Genomic DNA, 12,648 nt, shown 5'->3' with positions numbered 1-12,648 from the left:
AAAGAAGAGCTGAGGCCTAGCCTTCTCTCCCCTGCTTCTCACAGTGCTCACCAAACCTTATCTTCTATAGCATGAGCTCTTTCTGCGCCCCAACTTTGCTTTGGGAATGTGTAGAAGCGGGACACCTGGTGTGTCCCTCTGCCTTCCACCTCTGGAGTGTAAACTCTTGGTGTATCCCATTCTCTCCTACTTACCGCTAGAAAATCCCTAGAGTCTCATTGGTCACCCCAGCCCCACTGGGGCCCTGAGCTTGGAAGTTGCTGAAAGGATTTACACTGGGTCACTGTCCAACAAGAAGGAGTTATAACCTCAACTACTGCCCTAGACGTAGGGGCACAAGAATTCACTGAGCATCACAGGTGCTGAGAATACAGCATGAGCAAAACAACAACCCCTGCCCTCATGGAGCTTGTCTGCCAGTAGAGTACAACAAAAAACCAACAGTAATAACAATACAGCAAATTGGATGGTGATAACTACTGTAGAGAAAATAAGCTGCGATAACAAATGCTAGAAAAGAAGCTGCCCAGAGAACCTGCAAAGAGAAGGTGACATCTGGACAAGTATTTCAAGGAAGTAGGACAGTGACCCCGAGGATTTTAGAGGAGGAACACCACAGGTAGAAGGACCAGCCAGTGACATGGCTCAGAGGTGGGATAGTTTACAGTTGTTAAGAAACGGTGTGGCGGTCACTGGGGCTGGAGCAGAATGAGGGAGGAGAAAAGTAGAAGACAAACGCAAGGCAGTGTGGGTGAAGGTCACTATGTGGACTCTCGGAGGCCGCTGTAGGGACCCTGACTTTGACTGTGACCTGAGGAGCCCCTGCAGGATTTGACATCACCAGGGGAGTGGCATGATCTGACCTACGGGTCTCTAAGGGCACCAGAAAGAGAGGAGCCTGGGGGACAAAGAGTAAGGGTAGGAGGGGGACTCGTACGAGCCACACGGTTCTTGGGGTCTTCACGCTGGCTGGGCCCAGGGGCTGAAGGGGCTGGTGAGGGAGAAGTGGGAAGATTCTGAAATATTTTAAGGTAGAGACACCGTGCTGGTCCATCCTGCGGAGTGTGAGGGAGAGGAGGCAGGAGGACCCCGTGGCACCCCGTGGTTGTGCTGTAAGCCTTGTCAGGGTTGTGATGACCTGTCCTCCTCATCTGAGTCTGTGCTTCTGGAAGAAAAGGCAGGAATAAAGGAGGGGAAAGTTCAGGTACTCTTTTGTTTTTTAAGCTATCTGCCCAGCCCCAAACTTAAAGAAAGAGACAGGAAAGGCAGGATGGAAAACACAAAAATAGATTTTCAAAGACTTATTTTCAAGTGTTCCCTTCTGTTTTCTCTCTTTCTTTTTTTTCCTTTCTTCTTCCCAGCGATGGTCTGTTCACTGAGGTATGTGTGTGGTCGCGCTTCCATTTTTTCTGTTGCCGATTCTCAGAATGTTCTGTGGCACACGAAGTAATCCGACTGCAAAGGGTTCCTTTTGTAACCTGCCTGTTACAGGCTTGGTGGAAAGATGTGAAACAATTTCCAAGGGACTGTTTTAAATGATTAACACCAGAACAGAAGCCAAATTCATTTCCTTTGAGTAAAAAGACCCTCCAAGGGTTATTTTGCAGTACAATATGCGGCTTCTGTTTTATCTCAAAGTGCTTTGGTCAAATATTTTGGTTGTGATTGTTTTTTCTAAATTCACTCTTATTCACATTGGGCCTTTGTGCTTTGATTTTTTCCTTCCACACTTCCTTACCACCCCCTCAACACACAGTCTTCTGAGGACACTCAGCTGGTACTCTTTTGCAAATTTCAGAACAAGTTAAACTATATTAAAATTATGTACTAGATTTTGACGTAGGTGCCTCACGATTTGAGCAGTTTGCTATTTCTGAGATCTCTAAGTATACAAGTATCTGTAGCTATATAAAAACACAACACCTTAAGGTTTACACCATAACAGAATATATTTTTTAAGGATGCCTTAAAACATGTTGAAAATCACTCCTTCACTCACCTTGCAAAGCACCCAAAAATATCTTGATTCCTTAGTACCGAGCACAAAGCTGCACAGCTGTTTATTAGATCTATTTGTCTATGCTACCCCTTAAGACCGCATGGAATCTGTGCCTAAAATTTGGAGCTGACTTTTGGAGGATTCCCTGGACACAAGGTCCTAGATGCTTAAATTCCCAGGTCTGGATGCAGTTCATTCTCCGCTCCTGTCTGTGCCCATTGAAAGGTGGGAAATAGCAACAGCGGTCCTGAAGCAACTTGAGACTACACTGTCCTTCTCCTGAGATTTTGTTTGTTTCTCCTTTGCCTCTTATCTACAGAGTTCTCCTAATGCCACAAACTGTGATAGGCCTTTACACATACTTTCTACTTAAACTTTACATTGAACTAGTGAACCGGTATACCGTTGGAATCCCCATGTATGAGATGAAAAATCTGAAGCTCTGAATTATGCAGGAACTTACCAAAAATCACCTGGCAGAGCCAGTGAAAGAGCTGTGGCTCAAACTCAGAACTACCTGCCTCTAAGCCACTTCCACTTAGCCACAATACTGCGCTGTCCCCACCACCCACACCCCACTTGGTGTTCTCCCCAGCATACGCTTGGTCCTGAAGGTGCCATGTCTTCCCACCCCAAGCTACAGAGGGCCACTTTGAAGATCACAGGCTCTACACTGGCCTCTGCCCTACTGTCCTGGGAGACGCACACAGCCTCTTGCATTGCTCCCCTGTGGTGATCCCAGGAGTGTCCAGTGACTACAGTGGGCACACCTTAAATTTCAGGTTCTACCCAAAGAGCACAAGCGAGTTCTGAAGGTGAGTCTTCAACCGCTACCTTTCTAGAAAATAATCTTCAAAGGAAAATCCCTTTAGGCCATGGAGCAGCCATTGTCAGCGCTTAGCGTGCAAAACGGTTGCCAGGTCATTTCAGTGGGAACAAAGAGTGATCAAGAGAAGCGGGTGAACTGAAGTTGAAGAAGTCTGTAGAGAAGGCAGCTCTCAAGCCAGCCGCAGCTGCTTTGCCTTGCTGCCCGCAGGACTAGACCCCACTTTTCAGTATCATAGAGAACCTAAGATGTTGCTACAATGAGAAAAGTAGCAGCACAGAGCCTAGAAAACCCTTCCTGGTATGCAAAATGGAGAACCTACACAATCCCAATTCTAGAATCCTTTCCTATCCTGTTCACATAGTCATTCCTTGGAGAACTGGGGAAAACCAGCCTCGTCTGTGGCCCATACTGTAGTAAAAGGATGCTTCCTGCAAGAGTGGCTGACTGTATCATGTATTTTAGGGTTCCTTTTTTAATCATTTATCTCTGGCACACATAGAAGATCTAAAAACTTCTTGTAACCACAAACAATATGTGCTTAGCTGATTTCTCGCAAATATTTTCTCTACCATGTTTCATGACTTTAGGATATTATTTGGATTGGATTATTATTTCAGGTTTTATTTCTACAAGCTTGTTTCTTCTTTGGAATCCTTTCCTACTTTATTGCTACTTTAGATATAATTTTAAAATAGCAAATATTGATCATCTTTAATCCATAGAGCTCCAGAATGATCTGAGTTCAAAGAGTGAGCCTGACACCACAGTAGAATGATTTTGTTTGCAGAAGCTGCATCTCCAATGCATTTTCAGGACCTCCTTTTTCCTCCCCTGGACTGAAAAGCACATAATTAGGGACTTCTTGAAGTTTTCTTCCACAAGAAGTAACCCTTCTTGTGCCTTACAGCCCCAGAATACTGAGCATCACTCTTATTTCTGAGATCTAGTCCTCAGGAAAGACTAGACCTGGCAGCCGGGGAGGGGCTGGCAATCTCTGCCACCAGGGCGACTCCCAAGCAGTCAGAGAGCCCAGCCCTCTGCCTCCTCCTTCCTGTGTGCTTTATCTCTTTTCTCCTTCCTACTTTGCTCCCTTTTGCCCTCTCCTTTTTCTAGTGTCTAGGTTTTCTTCCCTTTCCCCTTTTATTCCCATAATTTATCTTGGAGAATAAATAAAGACAAACACGCTCAACCTACCTTCCAGGATGGCAAACCCTGCTCTGGCCCTCAGCGTTCCCCAGGGATGGCCACCGGGCCCATCTCCTCATCCTTCTTTCTCATCCCCTGTGCAGTCCAAGCCATGAGCTGAGCTCGTTTTCTGTGTGTAATGCCCGCCCCCTGAGAATACACTCTGAGCTGCACATTCATTGCCTAGACTGAGGTGCTTCCATGCTACAGGCTGCCTTCATGAACCAAGGTGTCCATGTTCGTAGCTGGTGAAGCTCTAAACAGAAAAGACCCCATCCTATGTCTCTGTCACCGCTGGCCGGGCTGTCGCTTATTTTGTAAGCAACTGGGAGGGGAGGGAAGCGTTCCAAGTCCCACCTTTCACCTGTGGTCCAGCACCTTCAGGTTCTCAAATGGAGACCTGGGCTAAAGAATCCATGAAGCAGCTGCCCAAGTCATCACTATGACCATACTCCGTAATCCACATCCACGAGGAAGCAGGGGAAGTACATGCCAACATGCCGTGTCCCATCCAAAAGAAACATTTCCGTTTGGCTTGGCTTGGTTCAGTTTGGTTTGGTTTGGATTGGTTTGGTTCTAACTAGAAAGGCAGAATGAGACAGCCTGTCAGTATGCTGAGAGGGAACTACCAGTGGGAAATTGTAGGGGCTGAGGTATTTTGAGGAACTCATCATATCTGAAGGTAGGCAATAATCAGTCAGTTTGAAGTGAAAATCTTTTGTATCTTGAATGATCCCAAGGCAGAAAATCAAGGATTAAAAAAGAAAGAGAAATGTGCTGTGTGTCCCTAATCTCTGCACCTTTGCATGCTTGTTTTCTGTGCTTGCTGCATGAGTTTACCCATTAATTATGTCAATAACGAAGAAGAGAGAGTGCCGTGCACCTGTGGCACAGCTGTTCGAAGTGATTAATTTGAGAATGGTATTTTTTGCAGCACCTTTCCCAAGGGTCTCATCACCAACATGACTTGCTGTGCTCAGTTGATCATTCTTTGCCCTAAATCTCCAAATGGAATCAGTTGCTCCTTGATGCTCTAATTGCAGCTGACTTGGCTCATCTAGAAGGCTGTGGTGCCTGTTCTGGATTCATTTAGAAACTGCAACGTTAGTTACGATAAATGCTTGAAAACCAAAGTCGAAGCAAAGGGCCCTGGGCTTGACTCCTTCCCAGCTCGTTGCCAAACACCAGTCTGGGATGAGTGTTTAACTCCAGACAAATGGCTGTGCCTCCAGAGCAGCTCTGCTTCTTAGACTGCTTTGGATCACGGGAGTGGGAGTGGAGCTGAGTGACGCTCGATGCTTTCATTTACTTTGTAAGCAACTGGGAGGGGAGGGAAGCGTTCCAAGTCCCACCTTTCACCTATGGTCCAGCACCTTCGGGTTCTCAAATGGAGACCTGGGCTAAAGAATCCAGGAAGGTAAGAAAATTCTTTCACATGGTGGGGCGCACTCGGGTTGGGCAGTGTGGCCTGGTCCCTGCTCCAGAGAAACACAGCCGAAGAAGCCACACACCTGCCCTGCCGGTGCTGCCCGCCGGCCTCGAGACTTTTCCTGTATCTTTCTCCTCACTGGGTCTCCTCCCTGCAACTTTCTCTTGCTTCAGGGAGGTTCAGAGAAAAGGCTTCAATTCTACACAAGATCGCCAAGAAGAAATGCCAAGTGGACGAGAACGAGCGGCAGAACGGCGCTGCCAATCATGTCGGTGAGTACAAAGAGACTTCCCTCCCTAACATGGGGCGGAGGGCAGAGAGCTCCTACCAGTGTGTGCAGCCCTGGCTCTGGACAGACGCAGAGCCCTGCAGCTTTTCTGTCCTTTTCTGCACATCAGGAAATGAGTCCCTGTTTCCTGAGTGGGGCACGACAGGAGTGGACACAGAATGGCTCTAATAACTAGAAGTCAAAGCACAGTGAAGCAGCTCTAACCAACTCCCAGCCAGGCATCACCATTCATGGGTAGACAATACTCCATTTCAAGGATTCCACATACAGGGGACACACACACACACATCATTCAGTGTTCAAACCAGGGCGAGAATCCCCTTTCTCTAATTCTTATCTGGTAACGAGATGTTGTACCTGTGACACTGCTTACAGCCTACCCACTAAATTCCGTACACTCAGGTGACTGAGTGACAGAATCCCTGTGAGTTGAGCCTGCCTCTTCTTTCTTAAGAATTCAGCAGTATCAACCCAGGTCTCTTTTGGCTGACTTTTCCAGAACTCCTGTGTGACCAGATTGTGACATTCAGTATTTTATTTTAACTTGGAACATGGTGTTCCTGCTCTCCTGTTGGTAACTATAACATAGCTCTCTAATTCTAAATTCAAACTAAATTTAACCTAATCTGGATCTATGCTATAAACGAAGCTATTGCCCAAGTAGCTAAAATTATCTGCAGACAAAATTCAACAGTGTTGCACTCCAAACACATGACACTCTGTAGAAGAGCTTCTCCCTCTCTGTCATCCTGACTTCTGTCTTAGGGAAACTTTTTCATTTGCATATGAAAGGAAAAACTGGACAGATAAAATGTCGCCAGTGGTTATATCTTGAACTTGGGATTATGGTTTGCATATTTTGTGTGCTTCTTTATGCTTCCATGAACTTGGACCCACTTTTTAGAATGAGAATATTTGGCTTTTATATTATAAAAATGTGAAGACACACCACAAATTCTATTACCTCGGATACGTTTTGCGTGTGATGCTTAGGTGTTCTGTTCCACTTCCCTATTTCTCTTGTGTGGAATGAAGAAGCTTGAATTAAAGATTGGATGCTTGGGTTACGTCCCAGTCATCCTCCTACTGATTGGGGATCTTTGGCTTGGATTGAATCTTCTATGGGAAGATAGGACACTTAACTCCAAAGAACTTTCCAGTGTTGCTGGGTCTGTGAGTGTCTTTGTAATTAAAAAATAATATGTACCTAAAATCTGAGCTTTTCAAAGTAAAACCAAAATTTATTTTCATGTTTTCTTTGGTGGTGAGACCTCAGACAATATGTAAAAGTGCTTCATGAGCTAAGCTGTGCATACTTGAGTCGGGTATTTCGTCTGGTAGGTAGTTTCTTCTTGTTCACGTCTGCCCTTGGATGTCTTGACTCCCTTTGGTACACAGTATGCTGTATTGCTAGGATCAAGTTTGGCTATGGCCGATTGATCCTGAGATTGTATCACTTCCCCCAAAGAGGGTTTTCGTGTTCCCTGATTCACTTAGTATTTTTTAGTTTAAATAACTAAATCAAACATACCAAAATCAACTGTCATTGCCACATGCAACAAAACATCACGTATAGTTCACTGTCACTGTTGAAAATATTTTTAAAAGTACAACAGAGTTTCTATGGCTTCCCATATTTAAATCAATGTATGCCTCTATATGCTACAACTAAATACATAAACACAAGCATTTCCCCGATTTCCAGATTTTAGCTTCTCCTAACACAATTTTTATGTAACTCTCGAATTATTTTCCAAGGCACTAGTCACAGGAATGTTTAGTCCTTCTGAAGTTGCTAGGAAAAAACACTCTGACCCTAGCTGAGCAGCTGGTCCTGCTCACGTGTGGTACTGACGAGTAATACCACAATGGCCCACCCAGCTGCGCTCTCCCCTGAAGTCCAAGACCTGGCCTATTACAATTGGCATGAAGTTCCAAGGAACATTTTTACTTCCCTCCCACTGAGGTCTTGGCTGATCCCTGTAGTAGCTGAGCCCTGATCTCCTGTGCTTTCTTAGCTCTGAAAAAACATCTAGCAGAAGGCAGGGACTATAATGGGAATTCAGATAGTTGTTCCTTGCTTGTTTTCTTTGCACCAGGCACTGTGCTCAGTGCTTTCTCTGCATTTTCTTAACCCTTGCAGAAATGCCATTTGATCATGCTGTTGTGGTGCTGCTGCTGCTGTTGTTGTTTGTTGTTAGTAGCAGTGGCAGCAGTCCTCAGAGCCACACAGCTCAAAATGGACAGCAAGTGTGAACACAGGCCCATTCTGATTCCCAGTGTCACGGAGTCCGTCCTTACCCATGGCCTCAAGTGGCTTCTCAGCTCTCAGAGGAAATCCTGATCCTGCACTCACTGGTCTATGCATTCATTCTGGTCAGCTGCTCTCTCTTGGTCAGTAATGACACAGACTTTGGCCTCTGTTCCCTGTGCAAATGCTTCTTGCCTCGCCTACAACAGGACACTCGGGTGTGCAATGTGCTAAGTGGCATTCTCCAGGCTTCTTGAGGAGGGCCAGGTTGCCAAGCCTGCCTTCTGGTTGGCCAGGTCCCTACTCACAAAGCTGGAGAGAATTAGAGCTAAATGTAATGGGCATTGGAGGTCAACCAGTGGGAGTCACTCATTTCAGATAAGAGGCCTGGATCACAGAAGAAGGATGAGACTTGCCTAAGATGATAGCCTCATAGTAGCAGATTAAACCTGGGACCATTTTGCCCCACCCAATATGCTTTCCAGGGTGCACTGCAAAAGATCCTGCTGCAGGAAGGTTGTGGCCCATGATGTAAGCAACAGTGTAGAAGCTGGGTCTGGCTTTGGTTGTGTGAGTGGCTAGTTTATCTAGAGCAGAAAAAGGCAAGCTATGGGGGGTCATAGGTGACACCACACCAGAGTAGAGGCAGAGTGCTGCTAGGGATGGAGGTGGGCGTAGCATGCTGGATGGCATGGGGAACGAGGGTAGAAGTCCTCCGTCATTTGGCCCAACACCATCCCGGTTCTCAGACACAGCTGTCTTTTCCTCTGGCCCAACATCTTGGATGTTCTTTTCAACATGTCCTTTGACCGCCTATTGATTCTGTTTGTTTTCTTTGTGTGTGTGTGTTTAAATTATGTCACAGAAAAAATCGAACTCCCGAACAGCACGAGCACAGAAGTTGAAATGACACCGTCCAGCGAGGCTTCGGAACCTGTACAGAATGGAAATCTTTCCCACAGCATTGAAGCAGCAGAGACCCAGGTAAGGCACTTTTCCAAGGCTCTTCTGGGCTGTTGTTCTTACTGATGCCAGCGAATAGCAGCACAGACCCTATATCCGCCTTGGAGTCCCAGATGCCACTGCGAGGACACCAAGTAGGGTTTGATTCTTTCTTGTGTGTATTTCCCAGTATCAAACCATGGCCTGGCCTGTGTCAGGATCTACATTTATCGGATGACTTCATATATTCTCTAAGCTGCTGTTTCCAAGATGAGATAAGAGGACTTGTGCATCAGGATCCCCAAGGATGAAAATGCAGATCTCTGAGCCGTGTCTCACACCTGATAAAACAGACCTCTGGGAAGCAGCACGTAGATTTTAGCATTTTTAGGTAGATCCCAGGAGATTTTTGATGTATGGTAAAGTGACAGCTGCTGCCATCTAATTCTTCGCATCTTTAAGGTCACGGTTAAATAGTAGAGAAAGTACAGCCAGCACACTTTGACCTTCTCTCTACCTGTGGTAGGAATGAACACTCTCTAGCCCAACCCGCGGTTCCACCTGGTAGGTATAATACCTCTAAGATTTAACATTCACGACATGCCACGGATTTGTTACTTCATGTATGTTACCACCTTTCTACCTACACCTGTAGGTATAGACACTGGGATCTCCATTTTATAGTTGAGAATGCTGAGCTCAGTGAGATGAAAGAGTTAATTAGTATTACCTAGCTCACAGGCAGTAGAGCTGAGATTTGATCCCAGGAGTGACTCATATAGTACCTAGATTATCTCCACCTTGTGACACTACCTCTGAACCATAGTTGCTCAGAAAGTAGCCAGGACTACAGTGGTGTATGTTAGATTTGTGGTTCCTTAGCCAGTGAACCAGGCATCACAAGGTCAGGGCTTCTCAAACTTAAAGGTGCTTAAAAATTCCCAGAGAGTCAGAGAGTGTAGGTCAAATTAAAAATCAGATTCGGAGTTGTTAGGTCTTCAGGGGGCTGGGATGCTACAGGGCTTCCCAGTGAGGTCAGTGCTGCTGATCCAAGACCCACACCTTGAGTAGCAGTACCCTAAAGTTTGAAACCCATTCTCTTGCCAGAATTTTCCCAGGGAGCTGAAAAGTTACATGGTGCACACAAGGAGAAATGAGACTACAGCAACACACCCAGCACTCTGCTCTCCTTTGTGCCTGGAAATATTCCGCTGGAGAGGGAATCTTACACTTCTTAGAGGGAAAACATGCCATTGTTGCCTGCGGCCCTTCACCCCAATACACACATGTAAAGAAAGTGTCTTCATATAAAGGAAAGGATAAAAAACACACCTGCCTCTGCCCTCATCCCCTCTGCCTTAGACCCCGAGCCCTCCTGCCGCAAGCCCTGCGGTCCCTCTGTGCACTTAGTGGGAGAGGAAGCTGGCAGGGTCACTTCGGCCCACATGGGTAAGCAGCTTGTGGCAGTGGGAGGCAGGCCCCAAGGACACCTGGCTCCCCTTGGGGCGGGCACAGGTGTGCAGAGGGCTGCCTCACCACCAGCCTCTCCGTCTGGCTGGCGCAGGGACATCTGTGCCCCCACAAGGGAGACCTTGCCTCAGGGGAGCGATGGTGTCCGCTGACCCCTCCTCGAGCGCAGCTGTGCCCAGGTCTCAAAGTGGAAACACAGGGCAGATTGGTGCAGCACGCTGGCACACTCAGAGCCCGTGAGCAAACATGCCTTCAAAGAGCCGACCCACCCAGCGCAGAGTTCCAGATGCACAGGGGTGAGGTTCCGAACTTGCTGGGTTTCATTTCTCATCTCATCTCTAGCAGTACCTGCCTCCTGGCAGTTATTATGAGAGTTAAATGAGATACTATGCATGAAGCACTTAGTGTAGAGCTAGGTGCTAACTATATGAACTTCCTTGCCATTTAAAGCCCACCCAAGATGCTCCTTCCCTGAAGGAGCTCATTGTATGTATGTAAAATGAAACAGCATAGCATATACACATAATATTTGGCATTCGGGATATGAATAAATCAGCCAGTAAGCACTGTGACCTAGGATGATCATAGAAGTCTGTACAAAGTCCTCGGTGAGCCACCCAAGGAAGAAATTAATCCTAGCTAGGAAAGGTATCGAAACTCCACGGAAGAGGTAATATCTGAGCTGAGTGTTGTTGGAGGAATAGGCGTCTATCACTCAGAAAAGAAAGAACCAAAATGTCAACACGTGCCAAGGTGTAAAGCCTTAAGAAAGAAATTCATGTTTAGTGACTGATGAGAAAGATGACAAAACTGGAGAGAAAACTATAAACTGAGGAGTGAGGAGAGATCCAGCAGGAAAGGCAAACTGGCTTAAATTCTCCAGTTGTTCATCTGATCAGAAAATATTTATTGCTCATCTGTGTCCAGCAAGACAACGTGCTGGGTACTAGCGATGCCCCGTGTTCTCCCAGGGCTGAGACCACATGATTGCAGACCCCTTCGGGGCCTTGAACAAGGCACAGCAGCGATGGGAGAAGGGGCACGTGCAGAGGGTCGGTGGTGAGGAGGGAGGAGAGACGCGCAAGCTCAGAGCTGACAGTGCACTTGGTGAAGGAGCCGGCCAAGGGACAAAGTAGGGACGGACTCCACTTGGTAGAGCAGAAAGATTTATGTGGCTGGAGTGGGGGTGGGAGGGCGACAAAAATAGCAAGTGTGGTGGCACCAGCTGGAAAGAAGGCCAGGCAGAGCTGGCACACCTGGCGCACATGACAGGGACGTGACTTCCTTCTGGACGTGCCCACATGAGACTGACACTCGCAGAAGTTTCATAGGGTCACGGTGCAGAGCACAGGTGTGGAGGAAAACGTGGTTCATCGCAAGGGTGAGGCAGGGAAGTGGCTGCAGGAGCTGAGGGAGGATGTGACGGGGTGGGCACCAGGCCGGAGAAAGGGAGGGAGCAGTAGTGCAGGGACTGAGAAGGACCTTCAAGCCCTCTGCCCCTCAGCCCCGGGGCACAGCAGCAGTGCCCAATGTGCAACAGAAGCATGGCTCTTCGACAAAGGCGGAGACAAGTCAGATAGAAAAAGACCAGGTCAGGGAGTTCCGGTGAGACACTGGTCCACAGGCCTGATCTGGCCTGGAGACTATTTTTGTAAGACTCATGCGATGAGAATGATTTTTACTTTTTTGGGGGAAAACTGATGCAATAGCAACATATGTGACAGAGACCACATGGACCTCAAAGCTGGAAATATTTACTGTCTGGACCTTGACAGGAAAAAACTGTCCATCCCTAATATAGACCATCTGTAGTCTTTAAAGAGAAAGAGAAAAAATGAGGAAGTTCTTGTACTGATTTGGAATGCTCTTCAATACGTGTCGTTAAGTGGAAAAAGGCAACGTGCCAGATTTATCTTACACTATAGGATAGTATAGCATAGTATGTTTATACACTGCAGACAAAAAAACAGAAGGAAGTAACCTGTAAGTATCTGCTTGGATGCTGCCCCCAAGACTGGCAATGCTGATACCTTCAGAACCGGCACCTGGGCCGGGGGTACAGTTCAGTGGTACAGTGTGTGCCTGGCAAGCGCGAGGGCCTGAGATAGAGTCCCAGTACCAAAAAAAGAACAAGGGCCTAGTCAATGGGAAACTTGGATGAGAAGCTTTTCAATATGTATTCTTCCGTGGCTTTGGATTTTGAACCAGGTAACAGTATTATGTATTGTTAAATGACTAACAACAATAAAAATAA

At 46.7% G+C, this 12,648-nt stretch overlaps 1 protein-coding gene across 1 annotated transcript in view; it reads left to right on the top strand.

Annotated features, from left to right (window-relative positions):
- Slc24a2 (solute carrier family 24 (sodium/potassium/calcium exchanger), member 2) overlaps positions 1-12,648 on the top strand; it is a gene marked incomplete at its 5' end in the record, with an annotated part of 219,807 nt that overhangs the window by 174,871 nt on the left and 32,288 nt on the right. Inside the window, 2 exon segments of the mRNA XM_013516390.1 lie at positions 5,616-5,714; positions 8,848-8,966. Coding sequence (XP_013371844.1) covers positions 5,616-5,714; positions 8,848-8,966 — 218 coding nt within the window.

This window comes from Chinchilla lanigera, unplaced genomic scaffold (assembly GCF_000276665.1).
Source record: "Chinchilla lanigera isolate Chin_1 unplaced genomic scaffold, ChiLan1.0 scaffold00033, whole genome shotgun sequence".
Classification (NCBI taxonomy): Eukaryota; Metazoa; Chordata; class Mammalia; order Rodentia; family Chinchillidae; genus Chinchilla; species Chinchilla lanigera.
This window is presented reverse-complemented; position numbering and strand designations above follow the sequence as displayed.